The sequence below is a fragment of the Haematobia irritans genome, chromosome 3, assembly GCF_050003625.1.
Source record: "Haematobia irritans isolate KBUSLIRL chromosome 3, ASM5000362v1, whole genome shotgun sequence".
In the NCBI taxonomy this organism is placed as follows: domain Eukaryota; kingdom Metazoa; phylum Arthropoda; class Insecta; order Diptera; family Muscidae; genus Haematobia; species Haematobia irritans.
The window spans coordinates 143,158,371-143,186,213 of NC_134399.1; the positions used below are offsets into that span (position 1 = coordinate 143,158,371).

At 32.9% G+C, this 27,843-nt stretch overlaps 1 protein-coding gene across 1 annotated transcript in view; it reads right to left on the minus strand.

Moving 5' to 3' along the window:
• LOC142229025 (uncharacterized) overlaps window positions 1-27,843 on the minus strand; it is a 549,429-nt gene that overhangs the window by 74,163 nt on the left and 447,423 nt on the right. Inside the window, 1 exon segment of the mRNA XM_075299556.1 lies at window positions 5,611-5,802. Within this exon segment, the coding sequence (XP_075155671.1) occupies window positions 5,611-5,802 (192 nt within the window).

The following is a 27,843-nucleotide window of genomic DNA, read 5'->3' on the forward strand; positions in this document are numbered from 1 at the left end:
TATTTCCATAGAAAATGTTGTCAAAATTTTATTTCCATAGAAAATGTTGTCAAAATTTTATTTCCATTCAAAATTTTGTCAAAATTTTATTTCTATAGAAATTTTTTGCAAAATTTTATTTCTTTAGAAAATTTTTGCAAAATTTTATTTCTATAGAAAATTTTCTAAAAATTTTATTCCTATAGCAAATTTTCTCAAAATTTTATTCCAATAGCAAATTTTTTCAAAATTTTATTTCTATTATAATGCCAACAAACCCATGTTCAACACCCCGGTCGTAATTTAGTTCATATTGGCTCAAAATTTTTAGGAACTAACGAGGCTAACGTGTTTAATCTGCCTTATTTATCTAATATAGATCTATATGGACTAGCCTACAATTTAGAAGAAGATGTTAAGGAATAAACAAATGGTAGTTACCACAACCCAAGTAATTCTTTGATGGATGAAATTCTTTAGAAAACTGTGTTCGCAATCCATGGTTGAGGATGCATAAGGATCGAAATTTCTATATCCAACATCTATATTTTTAGTTTTTTGTTTTATCCGTTCTTCCGATTATTGAAGAGTTTATACAGTGCTGTCTGAATACTTGAACACTTTATAAAGTGTATAAAAGGTTATTTACGGTCGAATTTATTGATGCCCTCTATTGTTTCATATTCGTAAGAATAAAAAGAATGAAATTTATTTTTTCGCAACTGAAGAAAAAAATTATTATATATAAGTTTTCTTTAGAAGAAAAGTAAAGCGTATGTCTTAAAATGAAATTAAATCTTGGTGATAACTTTTGATAAAAAAAACTACAAAATTGTTGTAGAACGTGACCTAATACCTTTGCAAAATTTTCTCTAGCTATATAATCCAGGATATACCCATATATACTTTTTTCTCTCACGTTTGTATTCGCAAATAAATTTTCCATATGCTTGAACACATTGATGAACACTCGCAATTCACTGCCAGCTACACTACCTCCATTAACGAATCCTATTTCGGGAGAAAAAAAAAACATTTGTATTCATGCATCATGGTACTGAGAATATATTTACTGTCGCTATTTTGAGAGCTGCTAATGCCAAAAGTAGTAGGGCAGGATATGACACCTAAGGTAACGTAACGAGTCACTATTTATGCCACGCGCTCTGCCATGTCATATGTGAGCGTGTGTGTATGTGTCACTAATTTGTTAACGCATTTTTTTGCCAGCCTGGCAGCATGCTAGTGTATTAAAGTAAGTGAGAAACATGATATTTTCCACGTAGTTGACTCATTTTAAATGTTTTATTACACTGCTTAAAACATTATGTTGCTGTGATTGCCTGCGACTCGTAAATTCATTATAATGCGACATATGATGCTGTTAATTTCATTAATGTTTCATTTTGTTGTGAATGTACAAACGACGAAACGAAATAACAGCATAAAGTAAAAGGCAATATATTTTTTATCCCACGGAAAATTCATGAGGTGGAAAAATGTTCAGTTTTTTTTTTTCATTTGAAAGCAATTCACGTGTATCCAAACATATGGCAGATGACTTGGCATAAGTGTAAGTCAAATGTTTACTAATGGTCATATACGACAAGCATGCAAATTTTTTTTTTTGCACATGAAGTCACATTACAATCATAAATTGACCTAATACATGATGTTAGTATATGAATATAAATTAAATAGAATTTCATGGTCGAAGGTTGAAATTGAACTGTAATTTACATGTCTTCATAGTTAAGCTCAACGCAGAACTGGTCGCGAATGTTTGCATTGAGCAATAGGGTATGATTTTTGGGGTTGCCAGTAGGTAGTCCTTACGTCCACTATCGAGTTTAAAGTGAACTCGCTGGTATATCCTAGAATTCATATATCGATTAGCGGGTTATATCTTATTATAGTCCATGTTCCGATAATCAAAAACGTAACTGGCAAAATTTGCATATGCCAATAATTTCTTAACCCACAAATAAACCAAATTTTTCTATTGAAATAAATTGTTGAGAACATTTTCTACAGAAATAAAATTTTGAAAAAAATTTCTATAGAAATAAAAGTTTGACAAAATTTTCTATTAAAATAAAATTTTGACAAATTTTTCTATAGAAATAAAATTTTGAGAAAATTTTATGTAGCAATAAAGTTTTGAGAAAATTTTCTGTAGAAATAAAATTTTGGCAAAAATTTCCATAGAAATAAAATTTTGAGAAAATCTTCTATAGAAAAAATAATTTTACACAATTTTATGTAGCAATAAAATTTTGAGTAAATTTTCTGTAGCAAAAAAAAAAATTAGAAAATTTACTTCTGCAATTTTCTATAGAAATAAAATTTCGAAAAAAATTTTATATCCAAAAAAAATTCTGAGAAAATTTTCTATACAAATAAATTTTGAGAAAATTGTCTATACAAATAAAATTTTGAGAAAATTAAATTTTCGGGAAATTTTCTATAGAAATAAGATTTTAAGGAAGTTTTTATAACAATAAAATGTTGACAAAATGTTCTATAGAAATAAAATTTTGACGAAATTTTCTATAGAAATAAAATTTTCTATACGAATAAACTTTTGAGAAAATTTTTTATAGAAATAAACTTTTGACAAAATTTTCTATAGGAACAAAATTTTGACAAAATTTTCTGTAGAAATAAAATTTTCTCTAGAAATAAAATTCGAGAAAATTCTCTATATAAATAAAATTCTGAGGGAATTTTCTATAGAAATAAGATTTTAAGAATTTTTTTTTTTAACAATAAAATGTTGAGAAAATGTTCTATAGAAATAAAATTCTGAGAAAAATTTCTATAGAAATAAAATTTTGACAAAATGTTCTATAGAAATAAAATTTTGACAACATTTTCTATAGAAATAAAATTTTCTATAGGAATAAAGTTTTGAAAACATTTTTTATAGAAATAAAATTTTGACAAAATTTTCTATAGGAATATAATTTTGACAAAATTTTCTATAGAAATAAAATTTTGAGAAAATTTTCTATAGAATTAAATTTCGAGAACATTTTCTATAGAAATAAAATTCTGAGGAAAGTTTCTACAAAATGTTCTATAGAAATAAAATTCTGAGAAAATTTTCTAAAGAAATAAAATTTTGACAAAATGTTCTATAGAAATAAAATTTTGACAAAATTTTCGATAGAAATAAAACTTTGACAAAATTTTCTATAAAAATAAAATTTTGACAAAATTTTCTATAGAAATAAAATTTTGATACAATTTTCTAGAAAAATAACATTGTGACAAAATTTTCTATAAAAATAAAATTGTGACAAAATTTTCTATAGAAATAATATTTTGACAAATCTTTCTATAGAAATAATATTATGACACAATTTTCTATAGAAATAAAATTTTGACAAAATTTTCTATAGAAATAATTTTTTGACAAATCTTTCTATAGAAATAAAATTTTGACTAAATTTTTTATAGAAATAAAATTTTGACTAAATTTTTTATAGAAATAAAATTTTGACTAAATTTTTTATAGAAATAAAATTTTGACAAAATTTTCTATAGAAATAAAATGTTGATAAAATTTTCTATAGAAATAAAATTTTGACAAAATTTTCTATAGAAATAAAATTTTGACAAAATTTACTATAGAATTAAAATTTTGACAAAATTTTCTATAAAAATAAAATTTTGACGCAATTTTCTATAGAAATAAAATGTTGACACAATTCTCTATAGAAATAAAATTTTCTATAGGAATAAACTTAAAAAAAAAATTATAGAAATAAAATTTTGACAAAATTTTCTACAGGAATAAAATTTTGACAAAATTTTCTATAGAAATAAAATTTTGGGAAAATTTTCTATAGAAATAAAATTTTGAGAAAATTTTCTATTGAAATAAAATTTTGAGAAAATTTTCTATTGAAAAAAATTTTCTATAGAAATAAAGTTTTCAGAACATTATCTATAGAAATAATTTTTTTTTGTTGAAACTTTTATGTAGCAATACAATTTTGAGAAAAAATTTAACAGCAATAAAATTTTGAGAAATTTTTCTATAGAAATAAAGTTTTGAGTTCATTTTCTATAAAAATAATATTTTGAGAAAATTTTCTGTAAAAATAAAATTTTGGGAAAATTTTCAATAGAAATACATTTTTGAGAAAATAAATTTGACAAATTTACTTTTCATCTGTTGGTTAAGCTACTCTTGTAGTTTAGTCAACGCATGATTTTAAGCTGAAATCAAACCAACAAATATGAAATAAAATTTCGTTTAATTTTGGCTCGAGTTGCAACCGTGTTTCGATCCCCCTTAACCGACTTTTTTTAAGTACAGTGAAAATTATAAACTCTTCATGTACATTGAAAACACTTACCTTCCGAATTACTTGAAATTTACGGACGAGATGGGAGGAGGTTATGAAGTTAATATGGAATACCTGATTTTTTTAATATTTGCCCGTCTGTTTGAAAAATGAAGAGGCTTTGGCCCCCCCTTTTTGAAACTTAAATTTCTTTAATATCCCCGATTTTCTAGAAATTTCGGGGAAGTTTAGTGTAGTGTCGGGGCAATTAAACGCTTAATTTGGTCTTCAATGTCCTCCTTCTTTTTAAACAATAGAGAAAAATCTAAACGGCTTCGAATTTATTTGAAATTTAAAGGGAACGTTTCGTTTGTCTAAAACTTGGGTAGTATTGACAGTGCTAGAGATAAGCTCAGAATTTCGAGACAAATAGGCCAAAATTGCTATGCATTACAGTCAGAATGGCAACTTAAGAAAAATTTCACCATTTTGGTGGAGAATATAAAAATAATTAAATAGGAATATTCATTAATGGTTAGGTTAGGTTAGGTTAGGTTATGTGGCAGCCCGATGTATCAGGCTCACTTAGACTATTCAGTCCATTGTGATACCACAGTGGTGAATATTCATTAATAGAAAACTTTGTTGTGAAGTACATTAAACATTTTTTTTTATTTTTATTTTTATTTTTTTTACTTTCCTTATTTATTATTATACTTAATCCTATTTTTAATTAATATATTTTAGTATTAATATAGATATAGATTGATGATTATGTATATTTTACTAAAAGCCATAAAATTAAAATTTTCACAATTTATTCTTTCTACAGAAATCTCGAATTTTAATGGAAAAATAAGAAAATGTATATTTTAGATTTTTGTTTCACACACATAAAGAACTGCTAAAAGAGAAAAGCTACAACATCAATTAATCTGCTATAACGATTTCATTTCCATTTGCATTTTTTTCTTTCATTTACTATACTCAATTTAGTTAATTCTTATAAGCTAATGCTAAAGCTATCCTTTGACCAATATAGCATGGACCTCAAAGAATGAACTTCAAATACATAAATCTACATACGCACATAAATACATACACACACATTAACACTTATATTGAGGCAGAGACATATACATTTGCAATAAGAACTTTAAGCTTTAGACTAGAATACTCATACATTTAAATGAAATGTTTTTTTTTTTCGTTACAGGAACATGAAAAAGAATAAAAGAGACGAAAAAACGCTTTTGGAGATATATAGGCAGGCAGATTAGTAACTAAAGTCATAGCAAAAATGTTAACAAAACAAATTATACTGTACCGCACGAACCTCCCTGTGGGAAGAATTGTGAATAGATCACTTTGAAGGTATCCTCCTTGACAACACCCGTGGGACATTCAGCCTTAAAACCGCGATAAATTCGCTTAATTTCATCTTCTGTAAAGCGGGTGGCCCGACTCAAGGCACTCAGTGAGTCAGGGCGATAACGTGCTGGTGTTTCAAATTCTTCAAGTTCGGAATCTATTGAAGGAGAAGAAGAAGAGAGCAAATATAAGAGCATTAGTACTTTTGTAGTTGTTTGTAAATTTAAAATACTCAAAGTTATGGATTTAAGCTCTGTAAAGCTCAACAATAAAATGAAATCAACAGTCTGTTGTTTATCTTTGAGGATAAGCATAATCTTTTAGCAATGAGATTCACCAATATTGTGGTGATATATATGGGGCCATCCAAACTGAAGTCATCCGAGGGAAAAGCTAAATACAGTGAGGCTGACGTGTATTGTAACCATCTTCAGCCAACTGGTAGCCGTCGGCTTTATTCCAGTGACAGTTCTACAAGTTTACAAAAGCATTTTGATCAAATGCTTCCAGAAATAAAGTTATTCGTGATGGAGTTCACGCGTGACAGTGTCATGGCTTTTTATTTGGCTGGAAAACCCTCCAGCATTTAAATGTGAATAAATCATATTTCGTTCGTTACCATGATACTGGCAGTTTGTACTGTGTCCAATAAGTGGGAGAAACAGTAACAACACCATCAATCATCCGAACAGTGAATACCAGATTTGATCGAAATCTACACACAAAGAAAATTTTATTAAAATTGGGCCAACGAAATTTTTTTATTGATATAACGAAACGTTATCATTATGACCATTTTCGTTAATGGAATGAAAAGTTTCGTTATTTATATAGTAACGAAAAATGTCATTATACTTGTGAAAATGGTTCGTTGGCCCAATTTTAATGACACATTTCGTTAATATAACGAAGTTTTTTCTATCAGTTTATGCTGCAATGATAGAAAACATATTGAAATAATGAGATACAACAAATATTGAAAAATGGGCTTGGACTAAAGTTCCAAGTGAAAGAGCTCACCAATGCACAAAAAAGTTAGAGTGGAACAAGTATATACGGCCGTAAGTTCGGCCAGACCTAAACTTATGTACCCTCCACCATGAATTGCGTAGAAACTTCTACGAAAGAATGTCATCCACAATCGATTCACTTGGGTTGTGGTATCTTAAAACTTCTTAACATCGTTTTCAAAATTGTGAATTGGTCCATACGTAGTATATATTAGAAAAAAAGTTATGTATAGGTAAGTTTACAAATAATTACGAATCGATACGTAGAGAGCCAGAATTGAAATATGGGAGTCGCTTATGTGGGGGCTATATACAATTATGAACTTGATATGGGCCAATTTTTGTGTGATTGGGGTTCGATTTATCTGAGGGCTATATATAACTATAGACCGATATGGACCTAGTTAGGCATGGTTGTTAACGGACGTATACTAGCACAATGTACCAAACTTCAATTGACTCGGATGAAATTTGCTTCTTCAAGAGGCTCCAAAAACAAATCTCTGGATCGGTTTATATGGGCGGCTATATATGATTATGGACTGATATGGACCACTTTTGGCATGGTTGTTAAATATCATATACTACCACCACGTACCAAATTTCAACCTGATCGGATGAATTTTGCTTCTCCATAAGGCACCGGAGGTCAAATCTGGGGATCGGTTTATATGGGGGCTATATATAATTATGGACTGATATGAACCAATTCCTGCATGGTTGTTGGATACAATATACTAACATCACGTTCCAAATTTCAACCGAATCGGATGAATTTTGCTCTTCCAAGGGGCTCCGGAGGTCAAATCTGGGGATCGGTTTATATGGGCTCTATATATACCCAGCAAAAAAAGCGTCGCCAAAAAAGTAATGAAAATGTTCTTCTTGGATCCGGAAGTGGTGCATAATTGACGCAGAAGCGATGAATTTAACATGGGCTTGTCATAGGACGGAAGTCCTCCATTTCAACAGCAGTTGCACTGAATTTGCATCACTTCTTTAGGTGTAATCCGAATTCAGTGTTTTGGATGTAAATTAAAAAATTCTGTTATATTTTGTCAAATAAATAATTTTTATAATTTTTTATAATTTTTAATGGATTCTAACGCTTGTTGGAAACGTTTGACCTCAAATATTTTCAAAAATTCACAATTTTTCCAGATTGAATTTAGCATTTTTTTTCAACAAAATTTAAATGATTTGTACCATTTTATGAATTCTTACTCTGTTTTTAACCAATTTGAAACAAAAAAAGTTAAAATTACCCATTAAAAGTGTGAACAAATCAAGTTATAAAAAATTGAATTAAAATAACTTCATGGGTAGTTAAAATAAAGAACATCAATGGGAGTGCATCTTTTGGAAGTGATTTTAAAGTTGTGCCTTTGGAAGAACTTCCAAATATTTTTGCTGGGTAATTATGGACCGATTTCGACCAATTTTTGCATGGGTGTTTGAGGTCATATATTAACACCACGTACCAAATTTAAACTGAATCAGATGAATTTTTGTCTTCCAAGAGGCTCCGGAGGTCAAATCTGGTCATCGGTTTATATGGCGGCAAAAAGTGCATAATTTTGCATGGTCATTAGAGACCATATACATACACCCTGTAACAAATTTCAGCCGGATCGGATGAAATTTGCTTCTCTTAGAGGTTCCAAATATGGGGATTGGTTTATATGGGGGCTATATATAATTATGGACCGATGTGGACCAATTTTTGCATGGTTGTTAGAGACCATATACTAACACCATGTACCAAATTTCAGCCGGATCGGATGAAATTTGCTTCTATTAGAGCAATCGCAAGCCAAATTTGGGGTCCCTTTATATGGGGCTATACGTAAAAGTGGACCGATATGGCCCATTTCCAATACCATCCGACCTACATCAATAACAACTACTTGTGCCAAGTTTCCAGTCGATAGCTTGTTTCGTTCGGAAGTTAGCGTGATTTCAACAGACGGACGGACATGCTTAGATCGACTCAGAATTTCACCACGACCCAGAATATATATACTTTATGAGGTCTTAGAGCAATATTTCGATGTGTTACAAACGGAATAACAAAGTTAATATACCCCCATCCTATGGTGGAGGGTATAAAAAGAGCCAAGAAGTTGCAACGCTTGCACGAAAGTGGCCAGTTGCCGAATTTGGTTTTCTCCAATAAGTTATTACAAATTGACCTAAAAAATGATCGGGTTTACTTGCCAAAGTGGTCAACTAAAAAATTACACTTTCTCAAGTGCTGACGATGGTCGCTCCCTGCTTGTATTCATCGAACGTGTGATCAAAATAAATGCCGCATATTATCGGAACACTGTCCTAAAGACAGTGTAGGAGTCCTGGGCAGACAAACATTTCGGTTGCAGAGCAAGGAAATTCTAGCAGGACTCAGGGTATCTACCGTGGGGCCTTGCATACAAGCTTCATGGTTTCACACGCACAGAAAAAACATGTTTGGATATGGTTGCCGCATCCATTTAATGCTTATTTAGAGTATGTAATTGTCGCGAAAACCATGTATTTTGTCTTTGTAAAAATAATTTTCGAGCGGAGAAAAATATATGTTGGCAATAAGCATTTAAATGGTTCTCAAATGCCGCAAACATGTTCTATTATTTAAATGATAGAATTTGAGACCATTATATGGTCAGGAAAATCATGTATCTGACCATTCAATTTTTTTACTTTTTTGCAGAGAAAAAAATATTTTTATAGTTTACGTATAGACATGTCTACAACCATTACATGGCCATAAAGACCATGTACATTGTTTTCGTGACCATTTAATTTTTTTGCAGCGACAAGAATTTTATAAAAACATTGAGCAGGTACACACGATTTTCATTTTGCGCGTCAGTCGTGTGTTGATTGTTTCTTGGAATGGACGGAGAATACGGAATTATTGTGTTTTGTGTTAATTTATTTATTCAGAAATGGCACGTGGTTTTATGTGAATACAAACAAGGAAAGTGTAATTGAAAAAAATATACCTGGTTTTTGTTCTGCATTTTGATATATGGTATAATTTATTTTTATTTGCAGTTACATGATGTCTGCGTTTGTACATTTGATGGTCACGAAGTAAATATGGAATGATTACTTATTGTTGAAATTGAACCAAACTAGAGTGTGTAAAAATATGTGAAGTTTGCTTGCACGACATTATAAATACAAATAAACAATGAATTAGTTTATAAATAAATAAAAACAAATAAATAAAGTTGATTTTGTGTTTTCTTTTCTCAAGTGGCGTCCTTTTTTCGACGACGAAAAAAGTTTTTTCATAAAAATCAAAACATTTTAGGTTGTGACCATGTTCTTTTAACTAGAAGAAAAACATTTTTGACGAATAACATAACATTTTAGATCGTGACCATTGTCTTTTAATGGAAACAAAATTCTTTTTATCAATATAATAACATTTTAGATGAGGACAATTGTATTTTTCTTAGAACCATGTTCACTGAGCCAACATGGTTGCAGGTTAAAATGTTACACGGTCGCCGCAAAAATAGCTGCTATCATATTATTTTGCTCTTCGAATATGATTGTGGCAATCATGTTTCTTCTCTGCGTGCAATCCACGTTTCAACTAAACACCAAAACGTTTCTCGGTGGTGGTGCACTATCCCCTTTCAGTAATACAGGCGACATTTCTGAGTTTATTACAGCTTTTCTAAATGGTTTTTGAAGCTCCATTCGGACTCGACTATAAAAGAACGGATCTTGTGTCATTGATCTACAAAAGGAATCGGGCAGCACTTATACCACTACGTGTGGTATCACAAGGGACTGAATAGTATAAGTGTGCCAGAAATTACGGGATTTTTTTGCATTTGAATAAAAATATTAAAAACAAAAAAAAAATGAAACCCCTAGCACTTTACATTGTTGCATTACAAATCAGGCACACTGTATTCAGGCCTATCATTAATATGACATTTTGGCTCCATCAGGGCTTCAATGGATCTTAATATCAATGAATGAATCTGGCACCTCCACGTATAAAATATTCGGTTCCTGATGGAATGTTCCATACATATATATTATATAGTATGTAGACACATTTATAATAAATCCATTGAATACGACTCCTTGATTGGATGCGGTTTATTATTCTTTGCTTCTTGAGTCCTTGTTAAGCAATTTGCATATTTTCCTTTAGTTTAATATTCACTTCTTTTTTCTTACCCATCCAATATCACAATCATTCGTAGTTCTTTTTTTATTTTATTCACTGGCAAATTTACATTTTCTATTGATTTAAGTCTTAAGGGATTTATGTATTTGGCCTTTTCGTGTGGTATTGACTTTATGCTTTAGTGAAAGTTAGTTATGGGGATTCGTGTATGAACAGCCATTAGACATTGAATTAGGAAAGAGAAAGAAATATGTGGTATTAAAATGATAGGTTAGTGGCTGCCTGTTTTGGTGAACTTCTCTCTTGTAAAAGTGTGGTGAGAAATAACATTCATGTGTTGAGTTGTATATTTTTGGGAAATCGAAAAAAGTACTATTAAGCACTGAAAAAAAAACTTATCACAGTAAAATGTTGTTGAGTAAAGAATCTAGGCAATATTCGATTGTTTTTCAATAAGGTGAATTCTTCAATAGCGCCTTCAAATAGGTTTCAATTATAACAAAGCGAAATAAAAACAAGTATATACGGCCCGAACGAATCTTAAATACCCATCACCATGAATCAAATATAATAATTTTCTTTCAAACCTCATCCTCGTAGCTGGTTAATTCAACCCAGGGATCCGGAGCGGTCCATTTTTTTCGCTCCGCTCCGCTCCCGCTCCGGAGAAAAAAAAAACCGCTCCGCTCCTCGCTCCGCTCCGATAAAAAAAAAATCGCTCCGCTCCGCTCCACGCTCCTCTTCGAGAAAATTATAGTACAAACATTGTATTATATGTTCAATTGAGTTTTATTTTATTTAGAAAAATCGGGCGGTACATATATGGGAGCTATAGCTAAATCTGAACCGATTTTGATGATTTTTTGCACATATAGTTAGTGCTATAGAAGATTACATTTCGCCAACTTTGAGTAAGATCGGTTGATAAATAAGGGTTTTATGACCTAATTTGACAAAATCGGGCGATACATATATATGGGACCTATATCTAAATCTGAACCGATTTCGATGAAATTTTCAGACTTAAAGGGTGATACAGAAGATTATTTTGTGCTAAATTTGACGACGATCGGTTAGTAAAAAAAGTGCAACGTGACCCCATTTGTCGAAATCGGGCAATACATATATATGGGAGCTATATCTAAATTTGGTCCGATTTCTTCCAAATTCAATAACGTTCGTCCTTGTGCCCAAAAAAAAACTCCCTGTACCAAATTTCATCAAAATCGGTTAATAATTGCGACCGAAATCCTGTGAACAACAAATACATGGACAGACGGACGGATGGACGGACGGATGGACGGACGGACGCCAAGCGCTAGATCGACTCAGGAGGTGATTCTGAGTCGATCAGTATATATTTTATGGGGTCTAAAATCAATATTTCTTGTAGGCGCATTCTTTGGCAGATCAAACTTATTATACCCAAACCACTATGTGGTTTAGGGTATAATGACTTTAAAACAATGTGTTGAAATATTTTATTAATTTTGAAGATTTTTTCAGAAATATTAAATCCATTTTGACATCATTAAAACGAAATTTGCATTCATGTTAGTATACACATTTTTATGTCGAATCACTTAGCTATAAGGACAAACAGACTTCATTGAAAAGTTTAGAGACTTTTAGACAAGGAAAAACTTTTTTTCAGAGAAATACGTCTTCTATTCTAAGCAAAATTCGTATTCGTATTTTAAGCATGTGAAATATTTGCCCTCCCGACAATATTCTTTGCGGTGCACCATCTACTATTTAATATGTGATAGAAACCAAATTTATGAAAATGGACCAAAATGGACCAAATTCTGTTTGGTCTGACCATCGGACTAAATTTAAAAATTAGAAATCTTTTGGACCAATTTTGGTCCGATCGGACCAAAACGGCAACGCTGATTGGAATTGAAAGTCTATACACAGAGTAGAAGTAACTACTCTCCGAAAGTTTTTTTGTTTTGCAACAGACGTAGAGAAGAGGTTTTGTTATATTTGTAATGTGTGTGTGTATGTTTATGTTTGCAACAACCTCCATCGACATCAGTCCGTGGTATACCTACGAATATTCTTACTCAGATCTAGTGTTACCTAATTTCGCTTTTTTCCCCTTTATTGTAAAAATACATTTTCGAACAGCGTTTTTAAGAAATGTTCGTTCTCAAAAAAAGTAGATAACATGCAATAATACAAATCAAGTCATTAGTTTTCAATGTGAGAAAAAATTAAAATAAATGTATATGCGCACATTTTTCAACCAAAAACTATCCATAATTTTAATTAAATTTTCGAGAACTAATATCAGAAATAAGAGAATGCTAAAATATAGTACAATAGTAAAGCAAATGTGAATGAAAAAAAGCATGCCCGGTTCCAAAGATTTTGTCTTTACTTTAACAGTTTGGGTATTAATTCCGAGCCAAAGAAGCGGAGAATACAAGTAAGGATATTTTAAAGACGTAATTCTCTTTTAAATTTGGGGGTTATGTACTTGCTTCTAGGAAGCAAATGTTAATTTTTCATTTTTTTAGATTTTTTCCGTCAGTTGTTATCAAAATCCTTTAAAAAAGAGTTAACGAGTTATTTTTTTCCATATTAAGACTCGACTTCCAGTAGAAATTATGCTATGTTTCAAGTAAAAAGCGTCTTTAAAATAAAGTGTTGAAAAACATGTCTTATTTTTAACGATTTTTTGCTTTGTAGGCAAGATGCAAAAAGGAAACAAATTTAAAGACAATTTTATTAATTTTAAAGAATTTTTCTTAATTATTAAAGTCACGTTGACCTTACCTCAAAAATGTTATATTTCATGTTATGATACACATTTTAAAGTAAAATCACTTAATTATAAGGACATTACAACTTCATTCAAAAGTTTATTGCCTTTTGGACAAGAAAAAAAACTTTATTTTAGAGAAATGCGTCTTCCATGTTAAGCAAAATTTGCATTCTTATTCTAAGGACATGGAATCTTTGACTTCACGACAATATTTTTTTCAGTGTAGAAAACTACAAAATTAAATATAAATAAGATCGTTTAATTGCATTTATTTGGCGTTCATTACAAACATCTTTGTAGTAATACGGGATGAAATTGATCGAAAGTACTGTTGTTACTTTTACAACACATACTAGAGATATATTTTGACATTTGCCGTTTTTGAAAACAATTACTAAAAAACACGTTGTGTTTTCCCCAATGTACGTACGTACAAAAATACATATCGTACATTTTAAACCTTTACTCACACTACGCTAAGTACAAGCTATATTTGAAATTACCTACACAGTGTAATTTCAAAGTTACACATTTCATTCAAGTTATATTTTATTCGGAGCGGAGCGGTTTTTCATTTGGAAACCGCTCCGCTCCCGCTCCGCTCCCGCTCCGCTCCGGATTTTAGAAATGCCGCTCCCGCTCCGGCAAAAAAAGGGCTTGCTCCGCTCCGCTCCACGCTCCGCTCCACGCTCCGCTCCACGCTCCGCTCCACGCTCCGCTCCGCTCCGGATCCCTGATTCAACCTATATAGAATTCCAGGTATATTTGATGAGAGATATTCTTCCTAGCCTTTCATATGATTTGAAATCAAAATTCTTTAGATGTTTACTCCCATTAATGGAAGGAGCACGAGGAATATACTCGGGAAATTTCACTTCTAGTTTCTTGCAATTTAGATGTGCCTTTTATTCCCTTAATAAATTAAATGGGGAGGATAATATAGATTTCCATATTCATAACGATCGAATAAAAATTGTGGTGTCTAGATGCTCACGAATTCAAAATGCTAGATAGGTCTATATGGGTGCCACAAAAAAATATTGTCCGTGGTCGGCCGATATGGAGTCTATATGTTATAAAAACATGAACCGATATACACCATATTCGGCACACCTCCTTGGGGACCTAAAATATGTATAGCTTTTGAATTTCAGTCAAATCGGATAAAAATTGGTGTCTTTAGACGCTCAAGAATTCAAATCGGAAGATCGGTCTATATGTCGGTCATACCAAAACGTGGACCGATACACCTCGTATTCGTCACAACACTTTGTGGACCTAAAATATGTCAGTCAAACCGGATAAATATTGACTTGTCTAGCCGCACGAGAAGTCAAAACGGGAAATCGATCTATATGGGGCTGTACCAAATCTGAACCGATAGACACCATATTCGGCACATCCCTTTGTGGACCTAAAATATCGCCACATTTCCAATTTTAAGCATGAAAATTGCGATCAAGACCCAAAATCGAGGGATCTGTTTATATACGAGCTATATCAAAACCTGGACCGATGTAGCTCATCTTCGAAATTGGCCTGCGTGCAGACAAAAAGCGACTCTGTGGCAAATTTCAGGACGAGCAGCAGACACACAGACGGACGTGGTTATATCGTCTTATAATTTCTCCCTGATCAAGAATAATATATTTTAGATAGTCGGAAATCGATATTTCGATGTGTTACAAACGGAATGACAAACTTCCCAGCAAAAAAGCGTCGCCAAAAAAGTAGTGAAAATGTTCTTTTTGGATCCGGAAGTAGTGCAGAATTGGCGCAGAAGCGATGAATTTAACATGGGCTTGTCATAGGACGGATGTCCAACATTTCAACAGCCGTTGTACTGAATTGGCATCACTTCTTACTCTACGATTCGAATTGAGTGTTTTGGATGTGAATTAAAAAATGTTGTCATATTTTGACAAATAAATAATTTTTACAATTTTTTTTTGATTTTGAATGCATTCCAACGCTTGTGTGAAACGCATGAATTAAAATATTTTGAAAAATTCTCAATATTTTTGGAATGAATTTAGATTTTTTTTCGACAAAGAACATATTGGGGAGTACATCTTTTGGAAGTGCTTTTAAAGTTGTGCCTTTGAAAGAATTTCCAAATTTTTTTGCTGGGTTATTATACCCCGATCACCATTCTATGGTGGTGGGTATAACAAGTACATACGGCCGAAATTTGCCAAATAAATAATTTTTATAATTTTTTTATAATTTTTATACCCTGCGCCACACTGTGGAACAGGGTATTATAAGTTAGTGCATATGTTTGTAACGCCCAGAAGGAGACGAGATAGACACATGGTGTCTTTGGCAATAATGCTCAGGGTGGGTCCCTGAGTCGATATAACCATGTCCGTCTGTCCGTCCGTCCGTACGTCCGTCTGTCTGTGAACACATTTTTGTGATCAAAGTCTAGGTCGCAATTTAAATCCAATCGCCTTCAAATTTGGCACATGTTCCTAATTTGGGTCAGAATAGAACCCTATTGATTTTGGAAGAAATCGGTTCAGATTTCGATATAGCTCCCATATATATCTTTCGCCCGATATGCACTAATATGGACCCAGCAGCCAGAGTTTTACACCGATTTGCTTGAAATTTGGTACAAACATAACACTTAGTCGTATAGTCAAGTGTGCAAAATTTGGTTGAAATCGGTTCAGATTTAGATATAGCTCCCATATATATCTTTCGCCCGATATGGACTAATATGGTCCTAAAAGCCAGAGTTTTGGCCCAATTTGGTTGAAATTTTGCACAGGGAGTAGATTCAGCATTGTAGCTATGTGTGCCACATTTGCTTGAAATCGATTCAGATTTAGATATAGCTCACATATATTTCTTTCGCCCGATATGCACTTATATGGACCCAGAAGCCAGAGTTTTACCCTAATTTGCCTAAAATTTTACACAAGAAGAACAATTGGTAGTATAGTCATGTGTGCCAAATTTTATTGAAATCGGTTCAGATTTACATATAGCTCCCATATATATCTTTCGCCCGATATAGACTAAAACGGTCCCAGAAGCCAGAGTTTTACCCCAATTTGGTTTAAGTTTTGCACTAGGAGTACAATTAGTAGTGTAGTCAAGTGTGCCAAATTTTATTGAAAACGGTTCAGATTTAGATATAGCTCCCATATATATCGTTCGCCTGATTTACACTCATATGACCACAGTGATCAATCTTTTACTCCGATTTAACTGAAATTTTGCACAGGGAGTAGAATTAGCATTGTAGCTTTGCGTGCCAAATATAGCTTTCGTCCGATTTACACAAATATGACAACAGAGGCCAATTTTTTGCTCCGATTTAGTTTAAACTTTGCACAGGGAGTAGAATTAGCATTGTTGCTATGCGTGCCAAATTTGGTTGAAATCGGTTCAGATTTAGATATAGCTCCCATATATATGTTTTTCTGATTTCGACAAAAATGGTCAAAATACCAACATTTTCCTTGTAAAATCTCCACTGCTTAGTCGAAAGGTTGTAAAAATGACTCTAATTTTCCTAAACTTCTAATACATATATATCGAGCGATAAATCATAAATAAACTTTTGCGAAGTTTACTTAAAATTGCTTCAGATTTAAATGTTTCACATATTTTTTTATTAACATTGTGTTCCACCCTAGTGCATTAGCCGACTTAAATTTTGAGTCTATAGATTTTGTAGAAGTCTATCAAATTCTGTCCAGATCGAGTGATATTTAAATTTAAATGTATTTGGGACAAACCTTTATATATAGCCCCCAACACATTTGACGGATGTGATATGGTATCGAAAATTTAGATCTACAAAGTGGTGCAGGGTATAATACAGTCGGCCCGCCCGACTTTAGACTTTCCTTACTTGTTTTTTACTAACATTGTGTTCCACCCTAGTGCATTAGCCGACTTAAATTTTGAGTCTATATATTTTGTAGAAGTCTATCAAATTCTGTCCAGATCGAGTGATATGTAAATTTAAATGTATTTGGGACAAACCTTTATATTTAGCCCCCAACACATTTGACGGATGTGATATGGTATCGAAAATTTAGATCTACAAAGTGGTGCAGGGTATAATATAGTCGGCCCCGCCCGACTTTAGACTTTCCTTACTTGTTAAATTCCAAAATTCCCAATTTTTGTAGAATAGATTTTGCATTTTTTCGATAACATTTAAAGAATTAGTACCATTTTATTAATTTGTACCCTATTTGAAACAATAAATATTAAAATTATCAATTAAAAATATGAGAAAACATGAGTTTAAAAAAAAATGAAGCAAAAGAACTTCCTTTGTAGTTAAACTTCCTAATTTTAGAAAGGAAGGAATTATTATCTTATTTCCCGGATTAACTGGACGAAAAATTGAAGATGTCTCTAGAACACAAATCCATTCTGATTTGATGCCCATATTTGTAAAATTTACAACTTAGTTGGGAAGACGTAGTATTTCAATCTACTTTTTAAAAAATTGTTGAGGAGATTTTTCCTCAAATTCAACGAAAAATTCCATATAAACAGATTTTCAACCATGCACCTTAAAAACCACATTGATTGGAGCAATTAATATTGTGTCACAAAATTTCGATTTTGGTTTTTTTACAATCTTGTTGCGAATGTATTTTTTGCCATGTATGTTTCCCAAAGTAGAAAGCACGTGTTAAACTTGACTAATTTTTCACTCTAACGCTATGAGAATATTTGAACTTCTTTATAAACTTTCATGAGAACTTTTCCATGGATGTTCAAGTTATGAAGTTCTATGTAAGTGTTCCCTCAAACCTCAGAGATTTTAAATCGTCATAGAAACATATGGACATACACACCGACGAATATTTTCAAGAAGCTTAAAAGTTTAAAGCACTTTTGTTCTTTGGAAATCCTAAAAGCCCAAAGCTATTTGATGTAAGAAATATAAGTAATGGAAATATTTACAACTAATAGTATACAGCAAATGCAAACAGTTAAAGTTATTTAAGGAAGCAGCAATTTGTTTAAACTTCCGCTGGGGCTTCAATACAAATAGAAGCCGAATAACAAATTGAATTGAAAAAAGAAACGAAAAGGTTTTTTTTTTGGTAAATGTCTTGGAAACCGGAAGTAGAATGCATACAGGAGCTAAATACAACAAGAGGTATTATTTAATGGAAGTATTATTGTTGTATTCGAAATTTGTAAATAACGCTTATATCGATGCTACATTAAAATATTAAAGATGTGCATCTCACTTCATTATTTGAAGACGAACTGTTAAAAATTACAATTCTGTGAATAAATGTACATATTTTAAACCGATCTGCCGATTTTACTTCTAAAGCGTATAGAAGCATTCAATTTGCTTAAATTTTAATCGTTGGTTTATTTTCGAAACTAGTCCATAATCAAATTTTGTTTAAATTACAAAATTAAAAATTCCTTAACAAAATAAATTTAATTTTAAAAATTTCCCCAAAATTTAATTATTGTGGTATTTTGAATTTTTTATACCCATCATCATAGAATGGTGATGGGGGTATAATAAGTTTGTCATTCCGTTTGTAACACATCGAAATATCGATTTCCGACTATATAATCTATATATATGCTTGATCAGGGAGAAATTGTAATACAATATATGTTAATCATGTCCTTCTGTCTGTCTGTCTGTTTGTTGTAATCTCGCTGCAGTCTTCAATAATGGCGCTATCGACCTGAAATTTGGCACATATTCGTCTTTTGTTGAGTTCAAAGATGGGCTATATCGGTACAGGTTTTGATATAGGTCCCATATAAACGGATCCCCCGCTTTGGGGTCTAGAGCTTCTAGAAACCGCACTTTATATTCGATTTTCTTAAATTGGAAATCTAGAGGTATTTTAGGACCACAAAGAGGTGTGTCGAAAATGGTGTGTATCGGTCCCTGTTTTGGTATAGCCCCCATATGGACCGATCGCCCGATTTTATTTATTGGGCTTCTGGAAACCGTAGCTTTTAACAGATTTGTCTGAAATTGGATATCTAGAAGTATTTTAGGACCACAAAGAGGTGTGTCGACAATAGTGTGTATCAGTCCATGTTTTGGTATAGCCCCCATATAGACTGATCTCCTGAGTGGACTTCTTGGGCTTCTACATACCGCAATTTTTATCCGATTTACCTGAAATTGAAAATCTAGAGGTATTTTGAGTCCATAAAAAGGTGTGCCGAATATTATGTGTATCGGCCCAAGGTCTAGTTTAGCTTCCGTATAGTACTATCTCCCGATTTGACTTCTTGAGCGTCTAAACATCCGAAATTTTATCCGATCTGCCTGAAATTCAAAATCTGCAGGTATTTTGGGTTTTTAAATAAGTGTGTATCGGTCCAATGTTTGGTGTAGGCTCCAATAAGCCTGATCTCCCGATTGGACTTCTTGGGCTTCTAGACACCGCAATTTTGACTTCTTAAGATTTGCCTGAAATTCAAAATCAAGAGGTATTTTGGGTCCACACATAAGTAAGCCGAAAATGGGGCGTATCGATCGATCTCCCGATTTGACTTCGAGACACCGAAATTTATATCCGATTTGTATTAAGTCTCCCGTTTTTCATGTTGGTATATATATTTTCTTGGCAGAGTATTTGTTGTCAAATCTACCTGAAATTCTATATATGAATGTATTTTAAAGTAACGTTTCTATGGAAACAATTACATATATTTTTTGATTTATGGTGGTGGGTATTAAAAGTTCGGCCTTAACTTAATTCCTAATATACTTGTTGAATACTAAGGCATCTTTCATATGAAAAATGGCCCAATTCAATATTCTAAAAAAAAAAAATGTTATAACCCCCAAATTTGCTGAGTTATTTTCTATAATGAAAAATCTCAAAATTCTTAATTTTTTGTTTTTGGGACATTTTTCAGGCAGTGTCTTTGTTAGATCACTTCAGTTAGATATTGTTATAGCCTCACTTAGACTATTCAGTGCTGCCTGATTCCTTGTTCGGTCAATGACAAGAGACTCCTTTTTATATATCCGAGATCGGATACGGTAACTGAGAGGCACTAAACGACCGTTGAAAAATTTCAGCCGGATCGGATGAAATTTGGTTCTCTTAGAGGATCCGCAAGCCAAATACGGGGATCAGTTTATATGGGGGCTATATATAATTATGGACCGATGTGGACCAATTTTTGCATGGTTGTTAGAGATCATATGCTGAAACTATGTACCAAATTTCAGCTGGATCAGATGAAATTTGCTTCTCTTAGAGTCCCCTCAAGCCTCAAATTTGGGGTCCGTTTATATGGGGGCTATACGTAAAAGTGGACCGATGTGGCCCACTTGCAATACCATCCGACCTACATCAATAACAACTACTTGTGCCAAGTTTCAAGTCGATAGCTTCTTTCGTTCGGAAGTTAGCGTGATTTCAACAGACCGACAGACATGCTCAGATCGACTCAAAATTTCACCACGACCCAGAATATATATACTTTATGGGGTCTTAGAGCAATATTTCGATGTGTCACAAACGGAATGACAAAGTTAATATACCCCCAACCTATGGTGGAGAGTATAAAAAATTAATTAATGGAACTTCCTATGTAGTTAAAATAAAGAACATCTTTGGGAGGATATTTTTCGAAGTACTTTTAAAGCACTGCTGTAGAAGAACTTCCAAGTTTTTTTGCTGGTTAGTCGACTACTGGACGCCTGAAGAAGCGGTTAGTGCGTTCAGAATGCATGTTTTGGAGATACCACAATCTGAGTGGCAAAAGATCTAAATGGGGAATATTTTGAAAAACAGTAACACGATTTTCCAAATTTTGTTTTTGTTTTTGTTCTTTATATCAAAATATAAAAAGGCAAAATAGGCAAGGAACATTTTGTTTGCTTTTTTGAAGACTATTTTCCACTTGGATGCTAATTAAGTAGCAATGGATGCTAATTAAATAGCAAACTGACATAGTCTCTTCTCGACTTTTCTTCTAGCAAGTCAATGTTTGTATGCATATTGTGCACTCTCTTCACTAAAATAAATTAAACTTTTTAATTTTCCAAATGATAGTTATCTAAAGTTACCATTCATTCATTGTTCTCTATACAAGTAGCTCGAAATAATTTGACTATTTAAAATCACTTCATTTCAAACTTTAGGCATAAGCTAAAACGGGTCAAGGTAGTAAAGAAAATAGCAAATGTGGTGCATAGGTAAAGGCAAGCTCTAAAAAAAATTATCATTCAAATAAACTTTTTCAATAAAACTTTGGAATTGAAGTTTTTCTTGTGTGTCATCAAGCAATGACAGCCTGCCAGTTAGTATGCCATAAGAAAGATAGGAGTGCAATATGAAGATGCTATGAATTCTAAGTAGTAAATATATTTGATGATAGAAAATTAAGTGGTTGACAAACTGTAAAAGAAGCAATCGAATTGAGCGAGAGTTGGTGGAGAAGGGGATGTAACTTCTGAAACGAAGATAAATGGTTAAAGATAGACAGTAATAAATTGACTTGAAGGTTCGCCAAATGAAATTTCTTTGTGTATGTCACAAATACTAAAAACAAATGATCAAACTAAAAAATTACCATGGAAAATTAATTTCCAACAATGAAGTGTCTAAAGCAGATTGAGTTTGAAAATTTGTTCAAGTAATTAAATATGATGCAAATGGTTTGAATTTATTTTATTTTTATTCAAATATCGAGTGAAACCCCCATTAAATAGATCATTAAAACTCTAGCTATAAATGCGTAGAGTTATACAACAAAAGCCATTTCGAAAATGGGCCATAAACATTTCTCGTTTTGTTAAGTTCTCGAAAATTTAAAGATTATCTCATATGCTTCCACTAGAAGCGAAGAAGTTGGTTTTTAAACTTTTAAAAATATGTCTTTTTTATATTTTGAAAACTTGAATACCGCTTATGGCTTTTTTTCACAAATTTATGCTAACTCTTTAAAATACAATGGAATTTTTGAAATTGAAACTTTCTATGATAAGAAATTTAAAACAATGATTCCCAGTAGTGACGAGTACAGTACATAAGTTTCTACATAGATGGTTGCACACATCATGGCCAGATAGATGTCGATTCCTCTTCAGAGAATTGGAAAATCGCGACTGCGAATGATTATCTGAAAAATTGTAAAGTTTCAATTTTAGCAACAACAGACTCATACCTGGGTCCTTATCGTAGGGATATAATAAAACTTACGTTATTAAGGAAAATAAATGAATGAATGAATTTATGTGTGCACAAAAAAAAAATACAGTAATCCCTCGATTTACGTCGTGATTGGTTCCGGAATTTGACGACGTTAATCGAAACGACGTAAACCGAATTAAAAACTGCTCATACTTACTCCTAAGTCCATTTATGTATGTATGTGCATGTACATAATAAAACAAACTTCAAAAATAAAGGTAATTCGGTAATTCATTCAGAGCTCTCCACCAAAATTACTTTCAAATATCATCAACTTACAAACACTCATATTCTTTTGTGAATGCTAATTCTCGTCTTATATTGGGCTACATGGCAAAAGTGAACATTTAGAGTTTTCCATTCCAGAGGTTTATATTGCAGATCATACCTATTTACCTTTTTCAATTCACATGAAAGTCACAGAGACCTCTCATTTTATTTTTTACATGAGGCAATAAAAAGAATTGCAGTTGATTGAGCCGATGTGTGAGTGCTTGCATTCTAGCGGTGAAGAATAATCCGTCTTCGACGTTTGTTTTTCCTGATTTCTTAGAAGACAACTGGCAAACAAATGGTTGTGTACCACTCAGAATAGACCGTTCTGCGTTGTTCTAGTGGTACGATTGCGATGTGTCCAGTTTTTCGTTTGCTTGGAAGTGCTTTGTTCTCGAGCAACCTCCATACAATATACTGCTGTTTACATTCGGGCTCATACACGAAAATCCATGGTTCATCACTTCTCACGATGTCATAGACGTTTCTCGAAGCGATCGTATTTTTGGAGCATTTCTCTACCAATCGAAACGAATCTTTTTGAGCGATTGACAAATTACGGGGGATCCAACGTGAATAAATGTTTTTGACCGCCAAATGTACATGCAATTTTGAATGTATGCTGCTCCCAGTAATGTCTAAGATTGTCCCAAACTCACGACAGGTCTTGCATCATATCAGGCGCACAGCATCAACGGTTTCCGGAACAATTTCGGTAAAAATTTCAGAAAAAAATGTTACGATGTCATCATTGTTGATACTTACTTTACTTATGGAAGGCGTTCCTGATAAAGTGGGCAAAAAAAAAATCGACGACGTACATCGAATGGCGACGTAAATCGAAGTTTAATGGAACAAAAAATTTGACGACGTAAATCGAAACAACATAAACCGAGACGACGTAAATCGAGGGATTACTGTATAGCCAAAATTTTTTTATTAAAATTTTAATTGAATTTGAAATAAGTTCAATTAACAAATTAGTTGATTCAATTAAGTCTCAAGCCTTTTTATTGAATCAAATAATTTTTGAATTAGTATGAACATGATTGATACTAAACAAGTAAGGAACGTCTAAAGTCGGTCGGGCCGACTATATTATACCCTGTAGATCCACATTTCCGATAGCATATCAAATCCGTCCAATGTGTTGAGTGCTATATTTATATAAAGGTTTATGTTTCCATATACATAGATTTAAATTTGAGCCGATCTGGAAAAAAAATTATTAGAGTTCTACAAAATTTATAGACTTTAAATTTAAGTCGGCTAATGCCCCGGGGCGGAATACAATGTTAGTAAAAAACAAGTGAGTAAAGTAGAAAGTCGACGGGACCGACTATATCATACCCTAAACCACTCCTACTGAATTAGTAAACATAACCATTTGTGGGGTATCATTGGTAAGGGTTTGGGATATAAACCGCATTTCCATATTGAAGAACATTAAGGAGTACATGTTTATGGGAGTCTTGTCACAATCTGAGCAGAAATTTCTGATTAGGATATTAGCCACTAATATTGAGCGCATTATTACAAAAGAGGAAATCGCTCAATTAGTTCTGAGTTATAAACCCAAATTTGTAAAAATCGGGTAATATTATCATGTAAAAGCTACATATAAGTCTAAATACGATCGGCTAGTACATAAAAATTTGAAATTTGAGTAAAATTGGTTAATAAATAAGAGTATTATGGCCAAATTTGGGAAAATCCAGCGATGCATATATATGGGAGCTATATCTAAATCTGAACCAATTTGTATAATATTTTGCAGGTATGATTAATGTCACAGAAGATTACTTTGTGCAAAATTTCGGTACGATTAGTTAAAAAATGAGGCCTCTATGAGCAAAAATAAGGTTATATCGAAGCTTTTTCTAAATCTGAACCGATTTCGATGAAATTTTGCACATACAATTAGTGCTATAGAAGATTATATTTAGCCAACTTTGAGAACGACCGGTTGATATATAAGGGTTTTACGATCCATTTTGGGAAAATCGGGCGATACATATATATGGGAACTATATCTAAATCTGAACCGATTTTGATGAAATTTTGCAGATTCAGTTAGAGCTATAGGGGACTAGATGTAGCCAACTTTGAGTAAGATCGGTTAATAAATAAGAGTTTTATGGTTACATTTGGCAAAATCGGGCGATACATATATATGGCACATACAGTTAGTGCTAGGAATATTACATTTAGCCTACTTTGAAACGATCGGTTGATAAATAAGGGGTTTACGGTCAATTTTGGCAAAATCGGGCAATACATATATATGGGAGCTATATCTAAATCTGAACCAATTTCGATGAAATTTTGCGGACTTGAAGGGTGATGAAACAGATTACTTTGGCCCAAATTTGGCGATAAATAATTGTGACCGGAATCCTGTGAACAACAAATACATGGACAGACGGACGACACAAAGCGCTACCAACCGCTAGATCGGCTCAGGAGGTGATTCTGAGTCGATCGGTATATATTTTATTGAGTCTAAAGTCAATATTTCTGGTAGGCGCATTTTTTGGCAGATCAAAGTTATTATACCCTAACCACTATGTGGTATAGGGTATAAAAATGGGGAACATTTAAACCTGAATGAAATTTGAACCAACTTCACAAAAGTGTAATTATAATTTATCAGTCGATAGATAGACGGAAAATCGGGCGAAAGATATATAACAGGTTGGCTGATAAGTCCCCGATGTAACAAAGAAATACACATTTTTTGTCGAAATTCGTTTTTATTATTCAACATAGTTCCCTTCAAGAGCGATACAATGATTATAACGACCTTCCAATTTTTTGATACCATTTTGGTAGTACTCCTTCGGGTTTGCCTCAAAATAGGCCTCAGTTTCGGCGATCACCTCTTCATTGAAGCCAAATTTTTTCCCTGCGAGCATCCTTTTGAGGTCTGAGAACAAGAAAAAGTCGCTGGGGGCCAGATCTGGAGAATACGGTGGGTGGGGAAGCAATTCGAAGCCCAATTCATGAATTTTTGCCATCGTTCTCAATGACTTGTGGCACGGTGCGTTGTCTTGGTGGAACAACACTTTTTTCTTCTTCATATGGGGCCGTTTTGCCGCGATTTCGACCTTCAAATGCTTCAATAACGCCATATAATAGTCACTGTTTCCCTTCTCAAGATAATCAAAAAAATTATTCCATGCGCATCCCAATAAACAGAGGTTATTACTTTGCCAGCGGACTTTTGAGTCTTTCCACGCTTCGGAGACGGTTCACCGGTCGCTGTCCACTCAGCCGACAGTCGATTGGACTCAGGAGTGTAGTGATGGAGTCATGTTTCATCCATTGTCACATATCGACGGAAAAACTCGGGTGGATTACGAGTTAACAGCTGTGGTTTTTGGTCAAATGTAAGCTCGCGCGGCACCCATTTTGCACAGAGCTTCCGCATATCCAAATATTGATGAATGGTATGACCAACAAGTTCCTTTGATATCTTTTAGGCCTCTGCTACCTCGATCAACTTCATTTTACGGTCATTCAAAATCATTTTGTGGATTTTTTTATGTTTTCGTCGGTAACCACCTCTTTCGGGCGTCCTCTGCGTTCACCGTCCTCCGTGCTAATTTCACCACGCTTGAATTTTACATACCAATCAATTATTGTTGATTTCCCTGGGGCAGAGTCCGGAAACTCATTATCAAGCCAAGTTTTTGCTTCCACCGTATTTTTTCCCTTCAGAAAACAGTATTTTATCAAAACACGAAATTCCTTTTTTTTCATTTTTTTTCACAATAACAAAAGTCGCTTCACAAAAGACGCTCTATCTCACAATCTAATTGACTTACAGACGTCAAATTTTGACACGAATCATTTGAAGGTTAGTACTATATAAAAATAATATGCATTTAATACTAGCGACGCCATCTATGTGGCAGACCGGGGACTTATCAGCCAACCTGTTATGTGAGCTATATCTAAATCTCAACCTATTTCAATAAAATTTGGCGTACTTGACTATAGCACTAATTGTTCTCCTTGTGTAAAATTTCAACCAAATTGGGGTAAAACTCTGGCTTCTGGGGCCATATAAGTGTATATCGGGCGAAAGACATATATCGGAGCTATATCAAAATCTGAGCCGATTTCTTCCAAATCAATAGGGTTCTATTCTGACCCAAAACAGAAACTTGTGCCAAATTTGAAGTCGATTGGACGTAAACTGCGACCTGGACTTTGATCACAAAAATGTGTTCACAGACAAACGGACACGGCTTTATCGACTCGGGAACCCGCCCTGAGCAATATTGCCAAAGACACCCCACTGAGAACACAGATAACACACCAGGAAGAAAACTTTTGGTTAATTTTAGAAAATTTTAACTAAACAGTATTACAAACGCTGACATCACGCCGGTATCACAAAAATTAGTAAATTCATGAAAATTTTTTTGACATAATTATTTTTTTTTCACTTATTAAAGATAATTTTGTAGTTTGAAGGAAAAATTTGGAGTTCAAAATTGCAATATTGTCTTTAGTGACATACGAAGTACATGATGGAAGCATTTGTAGTAAAAGTTACATATTTAAAGAAACAATGAACTACTTAGTGAGAAATACGAATTTAGTAAATCTTTATGCTAATTTAAATAATGTGCACAAAAATAAATAATGCACACAAAAAATTATTAAAGTAAAGGAAACTTTATCCAAACATAATAATTCCATGAACTAAAATAAAGTTAAATTGGCTTTAAAATATAGTTAAATTGCACTTTTTTGAGTGCATTTATCTATCTCGTCTGCTTCTGCGTGTTGCAAACATATG